The sequence below is a fragment of the Lutra lutra genome, chromosome 3 (assembly GCF_902655055.1).
Source record: "Lutra lutra chromosome 3, mLutLut1.2, whole genome shotgun sequence".
Lineage (NCBI taxonomy): Eukaryota > Metazoa > Chordata > Mammalia > Carnivora > Mustelidae > Lutra > Lutra lutra.
The window spans coordinates 47,925,661-47,942,294 of NC_062280.1; the positions used below are offsets into that span (position 1 = coordinate 47,925,661).

The window sequence follows — 16,634 nt, forward strand, 5'->3', positions numbered from 1 at the left end:
ACCAGGAATAGTTTGGCGCTTTCTTACCAACAACCACCTCTTATCATAGGATGCGGCATTTGTGGTCATTGGTGCTTATCCAGATGAGCTGGAAACTCATGTCCACACAGAAAACTGCACATGGGTGTGCATAGTGACTTCATTCGTCATTGCTGGACCTTGCAAGAAATCCGGATGTCCTTTGAAAGATGAGCAGACAAGCTGTGGTCCGTCCAGACAGAGAAGACATGGAGAACCCTGAACTGTGTACCACTGAGTGGAAGGTTACGTGCCCTGTGACCCCATATGACAAGAGACGGGTGGTTGCCAGAGTTTGTGGGGAGGAGGGATGAACAGGTGGGGTGTAGAGGACTCCTAGGGCCGTGGGATGAAACTATGTGATGCTCTCATGGTGGGGACGCGTCACTGTGCATTTGTCCAAACCTCAGGGTGTGCGACACTGAGATGGAGCCCTGAGTGAGCCGTGACTTCGATTGATAATTCTGTATTGCCGTTGGAATCATCAGTTACAACATTGTACCCCATTAAGAGGGGACATGACCCCAGGGGAAATTGTGTGCCCAGCTTGACTTTGGATTCCTCACTGAAGGTGGCCAGCTCTTGGCTCCAGCTCTGTAGACCAGGAAAGGGTAGCCCAGGTCGTGGGAGGGGTTGTCCTCCTGGGCAGAGGGGCTCCAAGTGCAGGGCTCAGGTGGGCCCTGGCTGTGGGGGCGGCCACATGCCTTATGCTCTGGGTTCCCTGCCTCGGGCCTCATTTGAGAAGCCCAGGTTCACCCCCCGCTCCCCGTTCCTGCCACCACTGCCCGTGAGATGCGCGGGGCTGGCAGGGAGGGACCTGCTGGGCGGGAGTGGGTGGGGGTGGGCGAGATGCCCCAGCCTGGGCCGTTGACACATGGGGCTGGGGCAGAGCAGGGTTCGGAAAAAGTGAGTGGAGGCGGGCTGCAGAGGCCGCGTTCCGGGAAGGTGAGCAGCAAAGTGCTGACTGTGCCTGGCTTGCTGGCTTCTCATCGGAGCCTTGCTGCTGCCTGTGGGTGGCCCGGCCGGTGGCTTGGCGAGGCCACTGCTTCCTGCCCTCTCTGCTGTGTGTGTTTTGTCTTTTTTTTTTTTAAAGATAATGAACTCATTTGTTTAAAAACATATTCAAAATGTGTTAATTAGATTTTTACTTTTAATTTTGGTATTTTTTTATGCTCAAAGTGCTCCCTGGTCTTTTGATGGTACGCTAACTCGGTTCCTTTCAGGGGTAGCGAGTTGCCCATACTCTACACTGACCAGCATGGGCCGAGGTCCCAGGGACCCTCTTCACTCAGAACCTGTGTCGGGCCCTCCTGCTCCGGCCACCTGCCCTGGGGCCTCCCGGGCACCTGGCTCACCCCCGGGCGGTATTTCACAGGTGGGATTCGTGGGTCAAACGGCAAATGCTTGGCTAACGCCTGGCTAGTGTCAGTTCTCCAGCGTGGCCATTCTGCCCACCACACTCCGGTGCTCCAGGGGCCTTCGTCCCTGAATCCTCTCCGGTGAGGTGGAGGATGGTTCAGTGTTGCCTGCGGACAGGCTCCCTGTAATCTGCAGTTTCCTTATGAGTGAATGGAACAGCTTTTGTTGCTGAAGGGATGTGTACATACATACATGGAGTGCACACATGTATAGTGTTTGTGGTTTGTGTGGTACGTGTGCATCTGAGCACACACGTTTGTGTACGTGTGCGTTTATGCACACGTGCGTGCCCATGCGTATGGTTGTGTTGTACAAGTGTGCACATGCATGTGTGCTCATCCACGTATATGTGTACATGTGCATACATTTGCGCATTCATGTGCATGTATGTACACGTGCATGTGTGTATACATGTGCACGTGCATGTGTACATGCACGTGTGCATAGCTGGGAAGTGCCTCATCATAGCTTCTCTTCACTTTCCCACTGTCCCTTTGGCCCTTTCCGTGTTTTAGAAGATCTTTATCTAATTGTAGTATTAACCTTTTGTGTAATATTATCAATACTTTCCCTTAGTTTGCTTTGACACTTCTCTTTGCCACATTAAAGCATTTTCCCCAATTTGTAGAATGGAATGTCTCCATCTTCTCTTTCATGACGCTGTGAATTCTAGCCAGTGTCAGGAAGGTCTTCTGCTCTAGTGTGAGGAACTCACCCCTGCCTTCCAGTCTCAGGGTTTCTGTTTTACACTTACATTTGGGATGCGTGCAAGTGCATGGCAGGAGGAGGGAGTTTGCCTGATACTTTTTCTTCGCGCTATAAACACCACTTACTACTGCCTCTGTCTTTGTCCCCTAATGGCTGTCCTCTGGTGTGTGTGCCGCCGTCCGTCACTAGTTGCAGGTCTGATAAAGCTGCTGTCTTTCACTTTCTTTTCTCGGTTTCCTTGGCTCTTGCCTGCTTGTTTGTTTCTCTGTATGAACTTCTCAGTTGCAGAGATGTGGGCTTCTACTGGGACCATGTTACAGCTACAGGTTAACGTGGGGAGAACTGGCCTCTGGACGGCGCCAAGTGTTCCTGCCACAGGGGCATTCCGCCCTTGTGCCCAAGCTGTCCTGTGGGGTAGCACATTTCTCATAAAACCGATGCCTCGGGCGTTTGATCTCTGTTGCTGTTGTCAGTAGAAGATCTTGGCCACTTTTTCTTCTGACTGCTTATTGTTTGAAAATATGAAAGCCATGTGTTTCTGGGTGTTAGTTTTAGATGTGTGACATTTTCTCACTACTGTCCTCGTCTTTCCATGGAAGCTACTGGTTTCTTCAGACTCTCAAGCCTGCACAGCCTGCAGACTCCCCAGCAGTATCCCTCCATGTGTGACTCCGCCTGGCATCCTCAGAGCAAGGCGGCCTCCTTGCCTTGTCCTGGGCGAGGTGCATCTATGTCTCACGCAGCACTGGCCAGGACCCCGGCACAGTAGGACAGGACCCCTGTGCGGCAAGCCAGGATGTGCGTGCAGAGGACCTGGGGGGAGCTTTGTGCACGGCCCCTGAGGGTTTGGACAAGGCGCACTGGGAAGGGGCGAGGTTGAGACGAGAACTGAGGTCCCCTCACAGCGGGGCTGTATCTTCTTCCGGAAGATGGACAGACACTCCTTTGCGAGTGGGAAGGGCTCTTTCTCCACCGATGCCGCACCCTCTCTCCACCTGTGCAGCCCACCTGCATGCCCACTGCCCAGGGCCCTGGTGCTGCCTGGGAGGGACTCTCAGGTTGGGGGGAGCCGTGCCAGGCTGAGACAGTCTGGGGACAGGCTTCCTGGAGGGTGATGCCCCATGGCACCCTGAACTGTAGGGATCTCACCCTGAGGAGGCTGTGGGGCATGCACATGAGGGGAGCAGAGATGAGAGGCCTTGGGGGGTTTCTGGGGCAGTGAGGATGAGGGCCTGGGGAGGGCTGGCTGGGTCCTCCATCTTTGGGCAGAAACTCACCCCCCCCACAAGAGTAGGAGAGAACTTCGGCTTTTCTTAGAGCTTTTGTCATTATTTAATTATAATATAATAGAATTGGGTGAGGGGCTCTGAAGTGTTTGTGGAACGCAAGACAGGACATGTGCTCCCAAGTCCCTGACACCCAGGCAGCCACGGACCGGCCTGCCCCGCAGCAGACCTGCCTGCTGGGCGAGGCCCCTTTAAATAGCACCGTGTGTGGTTGCCAACTGGAGGGCGATTCCTGGGGGAGGGTCCCCAGGACTGGCCTCTGAGGGGGTGACTCCAGCTCTGCCTGTTCTTCTCCTTCACCCTGGGGCTGCTTGGTGGGTGGGGCCGTGCCTGGGGGGGGCGCTCGTGGGCCCCCACTCTGCCTTGCCAGGAGCTCCCTCCCAGCCCTGGAGGAGCATAAGGTCCCCACCCCCTGCGTGGGCCCCTCCAGGTGCACGAGGGGGCACGTCACTGGGCCACTCCAAGGCAGGGTCTCCAACCAGAGTCCCTGTGCTCCCGTGTCCCGGCAGCAGGCTCCCCTCGGAGGCGGTGGGGGGCCACAGAGACTCGGGCAGCCTGACCCTCTGGAAGCCACAGCACTAGACCAGCCCCACCCTCCGGGAAGACACTGGTGGGAGGCCCAGTGTAGCACAACCAGAGAGTGACCGGCTCAGGCAGCTGAGCCTGGAGTCCTGGGTGATTCTCCTTTCCTGACCACAGCGGGCGACAGGGACACTTTCCGCCCCCAGGTTGTACGAGGGGAGCTGAGCAGGGCTGGTGCAGGCAGAGCTGGTCACCATCACTGGGCTCAGCCCTGGGGCGACCCCCCACCTCCTCCCCACTGCACACTCCTTTAGGGAAGGCTCCCACCTGGGCTCCCAGTGGAGGGTCTGAGGGATGCAGGCCGCCCGAGGAAGCCACTGGTCAGAGGGGCCAGGGGCAGGGTCCGTGTTCGGGGCTCAGAGGCTGGGGTCCCTGAGGGCTATTGGCTGAGGCCCTGCGGCCCGGGGATCCTGGCATGCTGGGGAAGACAATTGTGGCATACTCCGTCTGTTCAGGGGCGCAGGGGGCGGGGGGCTCCGGCGTCTTCTCTCGCCACTGGAAGTCCAGCTCCCCATAGTCTACGGTGAACACAGGTGCCACACAGGGGCCCTCCTTCTTTGGGGAGAGAAAGAGGGAGGTGTTAGTGGTCTGTGGTGGCGGACAGGCAGGTGCATGCATGCCCACGAGTGGCCAGGGCAGGGCCTGGGCTCCCAGACCCTTGCTAGGGCCTGGTGTCCCTGTGCTCAGATCCCGTGAAAAGGCTGGAGACAGGCGTGCTCCTGAGCCTGCGGTCCCCGCACCACCCGGGGCCACAAAGGGAAGGAACTCACCAGGGGCTCGTCCTCGCTCCCACAGGCACAGGTACCTACAGAGAAGCGTATCTGGAGTGAGGAGGCCCGGGACACCCCACACTCCTGCAGGTGATGGGGCTGGGGGCTTTGTAGCAGGGCCCTTCCTCCCCAGGGGCTCCCATGAGGGTGACCGAATGTCCTCTCCCCTACCTGATGGTCTGGCTAACCCCACCCCCCACGCAAGGACCCCGTGTCCCTGATCATCAAGTGGAGAGCCACAGGTCCCATGTAGACCGGGAGTTGTGCTGGGTGGCAGCCATACAGGTCCGCTGGCTTCCAGTCCCCATACTCCTGCCACAGGAACCTGCCATCTCTGGCCACAAACTCCCACGGGGAAACGTGCAGGCACCAGCCCCCGCGCACAGTGGACGCCTGATCAGCAATGCAGCAGCCAGCCTCTCTCCAACAGAGGCCACACGGCTGCCAGGGGGCTTGTCTGGGACCCCATGGGGCCTCCTGTTCGGCCACATGTTCCCTGGGGTGAGGTGCCCCCTGGCCCAGGATACCAGGACCGGGCCTTCGGAGGAGCTGACCCCCAGGCTGGGTCCCCTCTAGGGGCCTCCTTCCAGCCCCAGATGTGGTCATCAGAAGACTGAGTCCAAGCTGTCTAGGACAACCAGGAGGTCAGGATGTGTGCAGAGTGGGGGTGAGCGGGGATGGCTGGGGGGCTCACAGCAACCACCCTGGTGTCTGTGGTTGTCAAGGGCAGAGGCCAGCGGTTGTGAGAGATCCTTTCAGTGTCCTGTGGGCTGTGGTGTGGCCTGAGGTTTGGGAGGGCCCTGTGTTCCCAGCATAGATGGCTCAGCCTGGGGGGGGGGTGCTGTTGCTTGCCTTTCTGTGTGACCTTGGCTAAGACCCTCTCCACCCCACTCCCCTCAGACTCCTCCTTAGAGCAGGTGCATGGGAGAGGGGTGACCCCAGAACCTGGGAGGCCCACTTCAGCCCCAGCCCCTCCATGAGAAGTGCTCACTGTGGGCGGGGAGGGGTGGTGGTGGCTGCAGGGAGGACGGTGTGGGTGGGTCCCAGCTGCAGGAAACTGGGGTAGTGACAGCAGTGGGGCTTGGTGGGGCCTTACCTCTAGTGGCCCTGGGGAAGGCAGTGGCCAGGACCCAGGTCAGCAGCAGCAGGAGCAGGACCCCCACCAGCACACCTGTGATGCCAATGACCAACGCCTGTAACTGGCCAGGGAGTCTGGGTGGGGGGCTGGGGCTCTCCGTGGGGGGCTCCAGGATTCTTTCTGGAGGGGCAAAATGAGAGAGACTCACAGAGGGGACTTAGTAATGGGGACTCAAGGAGGGGACTCAGGGAGGGAGACACAGGGAGGGGAACTGAGAGAGAGGCACACAGGGAGGGACTCAAGAAGGGGACTCAGGGAGGAGGGCACAGGAAGGGGGCTTAGGAAGGGACTCAGGGAGGGGGTCGCAGGAGGGAGGCGAGGGCGGGGACTCAGGGCCCTCCCCTCCGCTCTCCATGTCCAAGGGGCCGGCCCCTGGTCTTGCACTAGCCAGTCTTGCCCCCGACCCCGCCCTGCCCACACCTCCACTGAGCCTGAGCTTTGCTGCATCCTGAGAGGCGCCAGCCACCTGCTGCCCTCCCTCAGGCTGTGCCCTCCCGCCAAGGGCAGGGGGTCTGGGGGTGCGTCCCATCCCAGAGGTTGATGGCTGATGCCGTTTGTCCCTGCGGGCCTGGGTGTGGACAGAGCTGCTCGTGGAGCCGGGGAGCCCCTGCCCACTGCACCCCCCTTCTCGGGCTTGAGGCCGCACCCTTCACGGTGAGCTCCGCACGGGGGCTCTCGTTGATCTGCGTGTTGGGGGGCAGGTAGATGGCCCCGCACAGGTAGGTGCCGCTGTCATTGGGCCTGGCAGCTGCGATGCTCAGGTGGAAATCCCGGCCGCTGGGCAGCCGTGTGATGTGGAAGCGTCTGTCCGGGCCGGGCTGGACGTGGTCCTCCTGGAAGGCGACCAGCTTGTCTGTCTGGTTGCGGGGGCTCATGCGGTACCAGTTGAGCACAAAGCTCTTGGGGATGCTGGAGAGGCTGCAGGTGAAGGTGGCGTTGTCCCCCTCGTGCACAGTGAGCTGCGCCGGGGAGAAGGTGAGGGGGCTCCAGGGCCTGTCGGGGGAGTCTGTGGGGGAGGACCAGAAGCCGGTGAGGGAGGACCGTGAGGACGGCCGCCCAGATCCTTCTCCCCAACCCCCCGGCTGCAGGGCCTCTGCCTCCAAGCCTTGCAACTTCTAGCACGCCCCAGGGGTGTGGTGCTTACTTCTTACCAGGCAACTCCATGGTGGGGTGGGGTTTGCTGGTACTGGGACCCGAGGCCCGGCCTGTGTTCTGGCTCTGACCCCAGGTCTCCCATTTCTCCCCCAAACAGTGGGGTTTCAGGTCCTCCCTGCAGGCCTAACCGTCATGTTCCTAGCTCCACCATCCTGGGTCCCTGGCTCATCGGGATAGCCTGGTCCTGTGTGCCCTGAGGGGGCAGGGGTGGGCCAGGATGCTGGGCGGGCCGGTGGGGGCCTCCCTTGGAAAGCTCAGCATCCGGCAGGCTCAGGGTCCAGCCTTTGGCCCATTGCGGGACAAGCTCAGAGCTGGGATGGGGTCTGCCTTCGGCCTTCTGCCATGACTCAGGGGACTGGAGGTCAGAGCAGCTGGGCCATTACCCCTGATATGGACAGAAATGGAGGCCCCCGATGGTCCTGGACCCTGGCCCACACTCCTCTTGCAAGAATACCTAATTGCCAGGCCCTGGCCCTGGGGATACCCCCACATCTTTGGAGGGGCTCACGCCTCCTTCCACCGGTGCCTGCCTCACCACCACATGCACACGTGCCTGCGTGAGTGTGTGGGCCCATCCCCCCCCACACACTTGGCAGAAACCCTTCCCATCTGGCCCAGGCCACAGGACAGCAGCACCTCACAGGGAGTCAAGGTGACATAGGAACAGGTCAGAGGCTCCCAGGGTCCCAGGGTAGGAGCCAAGGCCAAGCCCATATGTGCTAAGCCTTCCATTCTCTGTAGCTGGCTCACCAGGGAGGCTGTGCTGTGATTCCTGATAGACACATGGGGACCAAGGCGCAGATGGAGGATGCGCCAGGCCTCAAGCTGCTCTGTTGGGACCCAGCTCCGGGTCTGCTTCTGGCTGCCCTGAACCCGGCCAGGGGACCTTGCCTGGAAGCCCGGGGCTCCTCCCGGGCCACTGCCATGCTGCTCCATGCCTTGGCTTCCTCACCCGGGAGGGAATACCCAGACCCAAGATGTGGCCCAGTGAGGTCATTTCCTGGCCCCCCGACATGTCCCATACCCCTCAGCTCCCAAACACCGCAAAGACGAGAGGCCCACTGCCCTGTGGGGCTGGGCATCTGCCCATGGCCCCCAGCCTGGCTTTCCCAGAGGAGACCCCCCCACAGGGGACCACGCTAAACCCCTTTCCTATTTGTCATTGCGTGTCCCACCCACTCACAGCCGGCCCACCACAGTGGGACCTCCCTGGCGGTCCTGACGCATGTCTTCATTATCCATGTACTCGAGAAGCACATGCGTTTACAAAGAGAGCATCAAGGGAGTAACCAGGCAATCGGGGTGCGGGGGTGCCAAAGTTGGTCGGGGCATTGCCGCCTTGGCCTGGGCTGCTGGGTCCCTGGGCCTCACCCCCACCCTCACTCTGCATGTCTCCTGCCCAGCCCCACATGCCCCTGGTCCCACTGGAGACGTGCCTGCGCCTGTCTCCTGACAAATGCCCACCAGGAACCCCTTCCCACTGAGGCCTCCAGACAGACCCTGGCCCTCCTGGGATTTGGGCCTCTGAGAAGTGGCCCTTGGGGTTCCGCAAGGTGCGTAGCATCCCCTCCCCTCCTGCAGAGCACCCCCCACCCCCCGCCTGCCCTGGTAGGCCTCCCCCTGGGCCTCTGAGTGGACTCTGGATCAGGCCCTCAACTACCCCACCCCTCACCCAAATTGGTGACCATTTGGGTCACTTGTCTGTTGGTTGGCTCTTTGCAGCACCTCTCGGGGAACCCGAACTTGGCAAGGAGAGAAGACTGGGTGGACCTTAGCCCAGCCTCTGCCTCGGTCTCTATGTGGCAGCCTCCTGGTCCTGCTCAGGCTCTGCTGACTCCCAGGTCCCTCCTGGTGGCCCTCGAGACCCCACTCTCTTTGGGCACCATGGCTTCCTTGCTTCTCCTTGGACCCCTCTCCAGGGCACCCCCATCTCTGTGCCTGTTGTACCCCCACCCCCAGGGGTCTCACAGCATGGTCAGTGCCAGGGCCTGGATGCAGTAGCAGCCATGGGTCTGTCCCGAGACAGGTCGGGGTGGTCTTCCCTGTGGGGAGTGTGCTGCCCCAGAGCCCATTCTGACCAGGGAGCACCCACATCCCCAAAGTCACAAGGTGCGTGGCTGTTGAGGACTCTGACGGTTTGGCTGGGGTGTAGGCCCACGGGGGGATCTGGCAGGGTGCTCAGCAGCCTGTCCCCATGGAGAAAGATAAGCTCCCTGGAACGGGGGGCTCAGGGACACCTGGGGAAGCGGGCCGGCGGGAGCATGGGGCTGAAACCTCACTGGGGTGAGAGGGGGGCTCGGTGGGCACTGGGCTCGCTGCTTTCTGGGAGCAGATGTGACGGCCAGTTGGGACAGGGACCCTGTGTACACACACCCCTAAGTCGACCCAAACTTTCCCAGAGGAGCGCTGGTAGTAGAGCCCAACTGAGTACGGCCATCCCTACAGTAGGAACACCTGTGAATCTTGTGTTGTTTGGCTTTAAACATTGAAGTGTCATCTACTTATTTCATATTTGATAATAAAATGTCGGTAAGGGGCCCCAGGGCCTTTCTTTGTCTGGGGAATGGGTCAAGGAGGGAGCCGTGTGCGTAGGCGGGGAGATCTCGGGGTCGGGCCCAGCACGGTGGGATGGGCTGCGTGGCAGGGGGCACAGTTGCTGCTGTCCTGGAGGTCACAACTTTCTCATCTAGCACCCAGCCAGCAGCTGATTTACGCAAGACCTGCCTGTGGTGCTGGAAGAGTCACCCGGGGGATGGTCAGCTCCTACAACCCCCATGAGCCTCTCATTCGGCAGGAGGGGGACAGGGTGCCTTCACCTCCTTGCTGTGGGTCCCTGAACTTGCCGCATGGAGGATCAACACGTCCCTGAGCTCCCACATGTGTCTGATGCACCCAGACGACACGCACCTACCCACCCTGCTGGGACCAATCAGGGGCACGTGGGGGTCCACGGCAGGGAAAACAAGCAAGTTTTTGTTGGGGACTACACCAAACTCGAACCCTTCACGCAGCAAAGAAAACCATCAACATGATGGAAAGGCAACCTACAGGACGGGAGGAAATACTTGTAAATCATTTATCTGATGAAGGGTTAATATCCAAAACATGTAAAGAACTCACATAACTCAATAGCAAAAACCCCCAAATAATCAGATTAAAGAATGCACAGAGGACCTGAATAGTCAGTTCCCCAAAGGCGTCCAGAGGGCCGACAGATGCCAGGAAAGACGCTCACCACCCCTCATCGTCAGGGAAATGCAAATGGAAACCACAATGAGATACCACTTCACACCTGTCAGGATGGCTAGACTCAAAAAGACACGAAACAACGAGAAAAAGGCACCCTCGTGTGCTGTTGGTGGGGATGGGAGCTGGTGCAGCCACCGTGGAGAACAGTGTGGAGGGTGCTCAGAAAGTTAATAGAGCTGCCCTAGGATCCAGCCACTGTACTACTGAGTATTTACCCAAAGAGAACAAAAACACAAATTAGAAAAAAGCCACATGCACTGCCATATGTCCTGCGGCATGATCTACAAGATCCACGGTACAGAAGCAGCCCGCGTGTCCGTCCACAGATGAGTGGTTAGGAAGGTGTGGTGTGCGCACACAATGGGATGTCACTCAGCCATAAGAATGAGATCCTGCCATTTGTGACAACATGGGTGGACAAGGAGGGCATTACGCTAAGTGAAATAAGTCAGTCATGGGCGCCTGGGTGGCTCAGTGGGTTGGAGCCTCTGCCATTGGCTCAGATTGTGATCTCGGGGTCCTGGGATCAAATCCCGAATAGCATCGGGCTCTCTGCTCAGCAGGGAGCCTGCCTCCCTGCCCCCACCTGCCTACTTGTTATCTCTGTCAAATAAATAAATAAAATCTTAAAAAAGAAAAAAAAGAAATAAGTCAGTCAGAGAAAGAGGAATACTGTGTGATCTCATTTACACGTGGAAACTAAAAAAAAAAAAAAAGAAAAAAAAAAGAAAGAAAGAAAAAATTAAACAAAAACTTAGCTCCTGGATATAGGGAACAGATTAGCAGTTGTCTGAGGTGGGAGTGCGGTGTCAGTGGAAGGAATGAAGGGGTCAAGAGACACAAACTTGCAGTTATAAAATGAATAAGTCACGGGGATGGGATGTAAGGCATGGGGACGGTAGCTAATAATCCTTTCTCGCATGTTTCAAAGGACCTAGAAGAGTGAATATTGAAAGTTCTCCTTACAGATTTTGTGACTCTGTGTGGTGACATGTGTTAACTGGTTAAATTTTGTAATATGTACAAATAGCAAATCATTTCACTGTACACCTACAACTAATATAAATGTTCCTAATTCAGGCGCCTGGGTGGCTCAATTGCTTAAGCGTCTGCCTTCGGCTAAGGTCATGATCCTGGAGTCCTGGGATCGAGCCCCATATCGGGCTCCCTGCCTAGCAGGGAGTCTGCTTCTCCCTTTCCCTCTGCTGTTCCCCCTGCTTGTGCTCTCTCTCTCAAATAAATATTTTTTTGCTAAAGATTTTATTTATTTATTTGAGAGAGAGAGAGAGAGGGAGAGCACACAAAGGAAGAGGGAGAGGGAGAAGCAGACTCCCCACTGAGCAGGGAACCTGATGTGGGGCTCGATCCCAGGACCTGAGATCATGACCTGAGCCAAAGGCAGATGTTCAATTGATTGAGCCACCCAGCCGCCCCAATAAATAAAATCTTTAAAAAATATATTCCTTCCCACCAGAGTCGCCAAAATATACATATACATATATATATATATATATATATATATATATATATATATTCCTAATTCTAAGTTTTCCATATCTAAAGTAAAATTGAGATCTGAGTTAAAAAAAAGAAAAAAGAAAAAAACCAACCACAATGCCAGGGGTGGTGACAGAGAGAACTGGCGTTTGACCAGAGTCAGAAGAAGCCAAGGACAGTGACAGCCAAGGACAGTGACATCCAGGGAGGTAGGCGGCCCTTGACTGGGCTCCCATCAGGGCAAGATAATCCAGCAAGAGGGAGCATCAGAACGAAGGGCCCGGCGGGGAGAGCTCCTGGAGTGTTAGTAGAGAGGTCTGACCTCTGTCAGATGAGTGGAGCCGTGCCCTCCAGTGCACCTGCTGGCGCAGCCCTGAGCCTCAGCATGGCACAGTGTGATCTTATTTGGAAATAGGGTAGGGGCGCGTGGCTGGTGGGTAGAGCTTGCGACTCTCCACCTTAGGGTCGTGAGTTCAAGACCCATGTTGGGTATGGAGACTACTAAAAAAAAGGTTATTGCAGACATAATTTCTTTTTTTTTTTAATGGCTTTTTAAGAATTTTTTTTTAAAGATTTTTATTTATTTATTTGACAGAGAGAGATCACAAGTAGGCAGAGAGGCAGGCAGAGAGAGAGGGGGAAGCAGGCTCCCTGCTGAGCAGAGAGCCCGATGCGGGGCTCAATCCCAGGACCCTGGGATCATGACCGGAGCCGAATGCAGAGGCTTTAACCCACTGAGCCACCCAGGCGCCCTGAGACATAATTTCTTAAGATAAGCTGGAACCCATGTGTTCCTAATGCAACATGGCTGGTGTCCTTACAAGAAGGGGAAAATTTGGACACCAGCGTATGAGGGGAGCGCCACATGACGCTGGAGCCAGATGGCCTGTTGCGTCCACAGGCTGAGGCCCCCCGGGTTGCTGGCAAACACCAGGCGCTGGGGGAACCTAGAAGGGAGACTCCCTCAACGGTCCTGGCGGGAACTGGCCCCATGCACACCTGGTCTCGGACTTCCCGCCTCCAGAAATGCCAGACCACAACCTCCAGGTGCTGAAGCCTCCTGGGGCTGGCTTTTTTCTCCTGCAGCCCCAGCAAATCCATTCATAAAGGTGCCAATACAGCCAATCGGAGACTCGGAGTAAGGGGTGTTCACTACCGCGTTCTTGTGACTTTTCTGCATGTTTCAGACATTTTTCAAAATTTTAAGTTGGAAAAATAACTAAAACAAATCTGCCTTCAAAAAACAGATCATGGGCTATGCAGGCAGTTTTCAGAATTGACCTGGTTGAATTTTCAGTGCAAGGCAGACACTAGTGTCCCCAGCCGCAGGTAAGAACGCCGCTGCCCAGTGAGATGAGATGACTTGCCAAAGGTCTCATCAGCCATGCCTTCCTTTGAACTCAAGCCTGTCCTGTTCCAAAGCCTGTACTCTTCCTTACTCTCATTCAGTAGGATCTGGGCCAGCCAGCTACTGGGTTTGGGATATTCCATTAAATGGAAGAAAAACATGTACGTAAGGAGGTATGGGGGTGTGGGGAGACATCCATGGGAATGATCCAAATAATAAGGGCAATAAATTAGGAAAGCAAAGAGATAGCACTCAAATGTCCCTGCAGCCAGGAGCGCCCAAGTCTGGTGGAAGGGGAAGAGGGTGACCTGACATATGTTGGCAACGTGGTGTGCTCAGGGCTGAGATGGGGAAACTGAGGTGGGTGAGCCCCAAGCTGGTGCCTTTGACTCTGGACAGTGGCTGCAGTATCTCATTCTCACCTTCCCCTGCTTGGGGAAGGGGTCCTGGGGGGGTGTGGGCCTCCAGGGCTGAGTCAGGGCCCCCATTTATGCCTCCGTTCCTCCTCCTGGGGTGATACTCACACCTCTGCCTCTGTGCCTAGGCTCCCCCGCAAGGCCTCCCAACGGGGCACCTTTGGCCACATGCCCTTGGGCCTCTGACCTCAGCTCTGAGTTTCCTCCGCTAATCCTAAGAGTGGCCTACATGCCTTCCTGGAGAGCCAGGCTGGGCTGGGGAGGAAACATAGGGTGGCTGGCACCCCGCCATTGCCCAACAGGCCCGGGAGGAGCACCAAGACTCCAGGATGGGCAGTCCCAGCGGGACCTCCTCGTGGTCCTTCTGGGGACCATGCCACCTCCTAGCCCAATGAGGTCCAGAGGAAAGACCCTGGGCCCATCCCAAGGATCCACCTTCCTCAATGTTTCCATCTGTGCAGTAGCCGAGGACAAGGGCAGCTGGGCCCCTCTCCCCGACCAATGGACTTCGACCAGGGGCCCCCAGTGGTAGATGAGCTGTGCAAGGAGGCTAAGGGCCAGCCCCCCTTGCCGTGGATGCTCGCGGCCATACCCAGACCCTATACACACAAGAGTCTCGTCACAGTAGGTGGGCTGCAGAAGTGGACAGTCTCCACTTGAACGGTTACTCTTCTGATATAATTAGAGAAATGTCTCTTGTCCATCTGCCTGGGACCTCACAGAGACAGTCAGTCCCCTGGGGGGCTGGTCCCAATCCCTGGAAAATATGGGGCATCTGGGCTGAGGTTTGGTGCTCTGGTCAGCCCTTATCCTACAGAGGGGCCAGCCTGTCCCACGGGACCCTGAGGAACAGCTGGGATGTTCCTGCCTGCTCATAGGTGAGGGCAGGCAAGAAGCTGGAGCCCAGAGATGCACTTCACCCACCCAGAGTCACACAGCACCCTGCCAGGGGCGGTGCTGGGCCTATGAGGCCAGATCCCAGCACAGCCCCCTCCCTGTCTGTCTGCCAGGGACCAAGAGCCAGAGGTCTTTCCCTGAGACCTGATCCCGTGCCACCCAGCCCTGACCCACGTACCTAGGAGCCGTCCTGGCCACCAGCCTAGCTGCAGCACGGCCCAGACGAGCGGCCAGGGCGCCCGTGGGGTCCCCATGCCCAGAGCGCAGCCAGAGCGTCCTCCTCCACGGCTCTGGCAGAGGTGTGAGCGGAAAGGAAACTGTCCCGGGTCAGGACGAAGGGACACGCCCCAGCCCCACCCCCTCTTCCTCCTCCTCTTCCTCCACGTGGGTGGAAATAGGAGGGGAGCCCGAGAGATACTGGGGGACTGAGGGAGAGAAAGATGGGGGAGACAGAGTAGGGGACGGAGAAGGGGGATGGTAAAAGTAAAAAGATGGAAAGAAGTACAGAGGGTGGGGGGAGGGGTGGGGGAGGGGTGGGGGGGTGGGAGGGTGGGGAAGAGTGAAGCACAGGCGATGGCAGGGGGCACCCAGCTGCCCCTCTTCCCCTGTGGGGTCTCTCCATCTGAGCAATTTGTCATTTGTTGTGGCTTCTTTCCCCTTCTGCTGAGGCTTGTGAGGGATACTGGACTCTCCGTTCTCCTCTCCCCCATCCATTCTGCCCTTTGCAGGTGGACTATGCATTCAGGCCCCTGGGGCTGCGGTGAGGGCTGGGCTCAAGCCCATGCCCACCTTGTCTTCTCTTGAAGGCTTGAACCGACCATACTCTGCCGATGCTGGGGAAGGTGGGGGCAGGGCCACTGCCAAGGGTGTGCCCCTCCCCCCAGGCCTGCAAGGCCACACTGGGGCAGCTGAGGGTCTGCCTGAGCCCCAGGCTGGGTCCCGGAAGGGCATTTCCGATAGGCCTACCTGAGACGCCCTGCCCTCCTCTCCTGTCCTGCCCCAGACCTTGGAGTGCCCTGGCCCTGGGTGGGGGAGGGGGCTGCTGCAGGAGGCTGGCACCCCCAGCCCCCAAGCTTCAGGGTGCCACCTGCGGGCCTCCTGAGGACGTCCAGTGTTGGGGGCTTAACCTTCAGCGTTCGGGGCCACTTGCCCAGGGCTCCCCCAGCGCCCGCTCAGCGCAGCCTGGGGACAGGGGCGGTTGGGGGCGGTCATGCGCCGGGGTCTCCAGGCTCATCCGGGCAGGGAGGGGGCGGTGTGGGCTGGGTCATGGGCCCGGGGTCTCCAGGGCGCCGGCCGCGTGCAGCCACACGTCTGGCCTTGGCGGGTTTGCTGGAAGCGGTTGGTGATGAATGGAAAGCGCGAGAGGAAACTGCTGACAGTGGCAGCCCCAGGCCGGGTGCGTGGGTCTCACAGCCCGAGCAGCAGCCCGACAGCTGGCGCCGCCCCAGCCCCGTTCACCTCGGGCTCGGCTGCCAAGGGAAAACATTAAAGACAACTGAAACGATGGAAAAAGAGCATCAAAGATGGTGTCTGCAAGCGAAGGCGAGCAGAGGAAGCTTCGGTGGTGAGCGCAGGGCCACTCCCGGAGCCCTGCGTGGGCGGCGGGGGGCGGGGCACGCGGCCCTGAGGCAACGGGTTGCTGGGGGGTGGGTGGGTACTCCGGACAGGTGTCTCCTGGTCCGCCAGCCCTCGGGGCTTCCCCTGGGGCCCGGGACTGGGGATGTGCGGTCAGGTGGGGTTCGGGGCTGCCAGGCGCCCGACAAGTCTCGGACCCATGGGCACCGGGGGACCTGCACTTTGGAGCCCCAGGCTCTGCGCTGGGGGACATGCCTCCCTTGGAGGGGAGTCTGAGGGGTGTGTGCTGGGATGTCAGGCGACTTCAGAGCCCTGGCCACCCCCACCCTCCACCCCCCAGCCACCCCAGCTGTGATTCCATCTGCAATAGCTTGGATGCATGTCCACCTGTCCTGAGTCGGGATGCACTGTGCCCCTCCCCCAGCACCCTCTGTGGCCTCCTTTCTTCTCCATCCCGCTGAGCTCCCTTGGGGTGAGGGGCTGTGGGCACCGCCCACTCAAAAGGTTGGAAGGGGCATTTGTGCCCTGGAGGGTTGGGTCAACAGGCCGATTTGGAGTCACAGGAGGGCAGAGACC

General features: G+C 58.4%; 1 protein-coding gene across 2 annotated transcripts; it reads right to left on the reverse strand.

Moving 5' to 3' along the window:
* Nucleotides 1-1,152: 1,152 nt before the first annotated feature.
* On the reverse strand, nucleotides 1,153-14,776 carry PDCD1 (programmed cell death 1). 2 transcript variants are annotated; one of them, XM_047721677.1, is made up of 5 exons: nucleotides 14,662-14,776; nucleotides 6,568-6,927; nucleotides 5,880-6,041; nucleotides 4,784-4,818; nucleotides 1,153-4,565 (listed from the first exon to the last, which is right to left on the reverse strand). In XM_047721677.1, the coding sequence occupies exons 1-5, from the start codon at nucleotides 14,735-14,737 to the stop codon at nucleotides 4,335-4,337; spliced, it is 864 nt and encodes a 287-aa protein (XP_047577633.1). In that variant the 5' UTR covers nucleotides 14,738-14,776; the 3' UTR covers nucleotides 1,153-4,334. The 2 variants fall into 2 exon arrangements, with proteins under 2 accessions (XP_047577633.1, XP_047577632.1); XM_047721676.1 differs by having other exon boundaries at nucleotides 1,155-4,568.
* Between the last annotated feature and the right edge of the window lie 1,858 nt (nucleotides 14,777-16,634).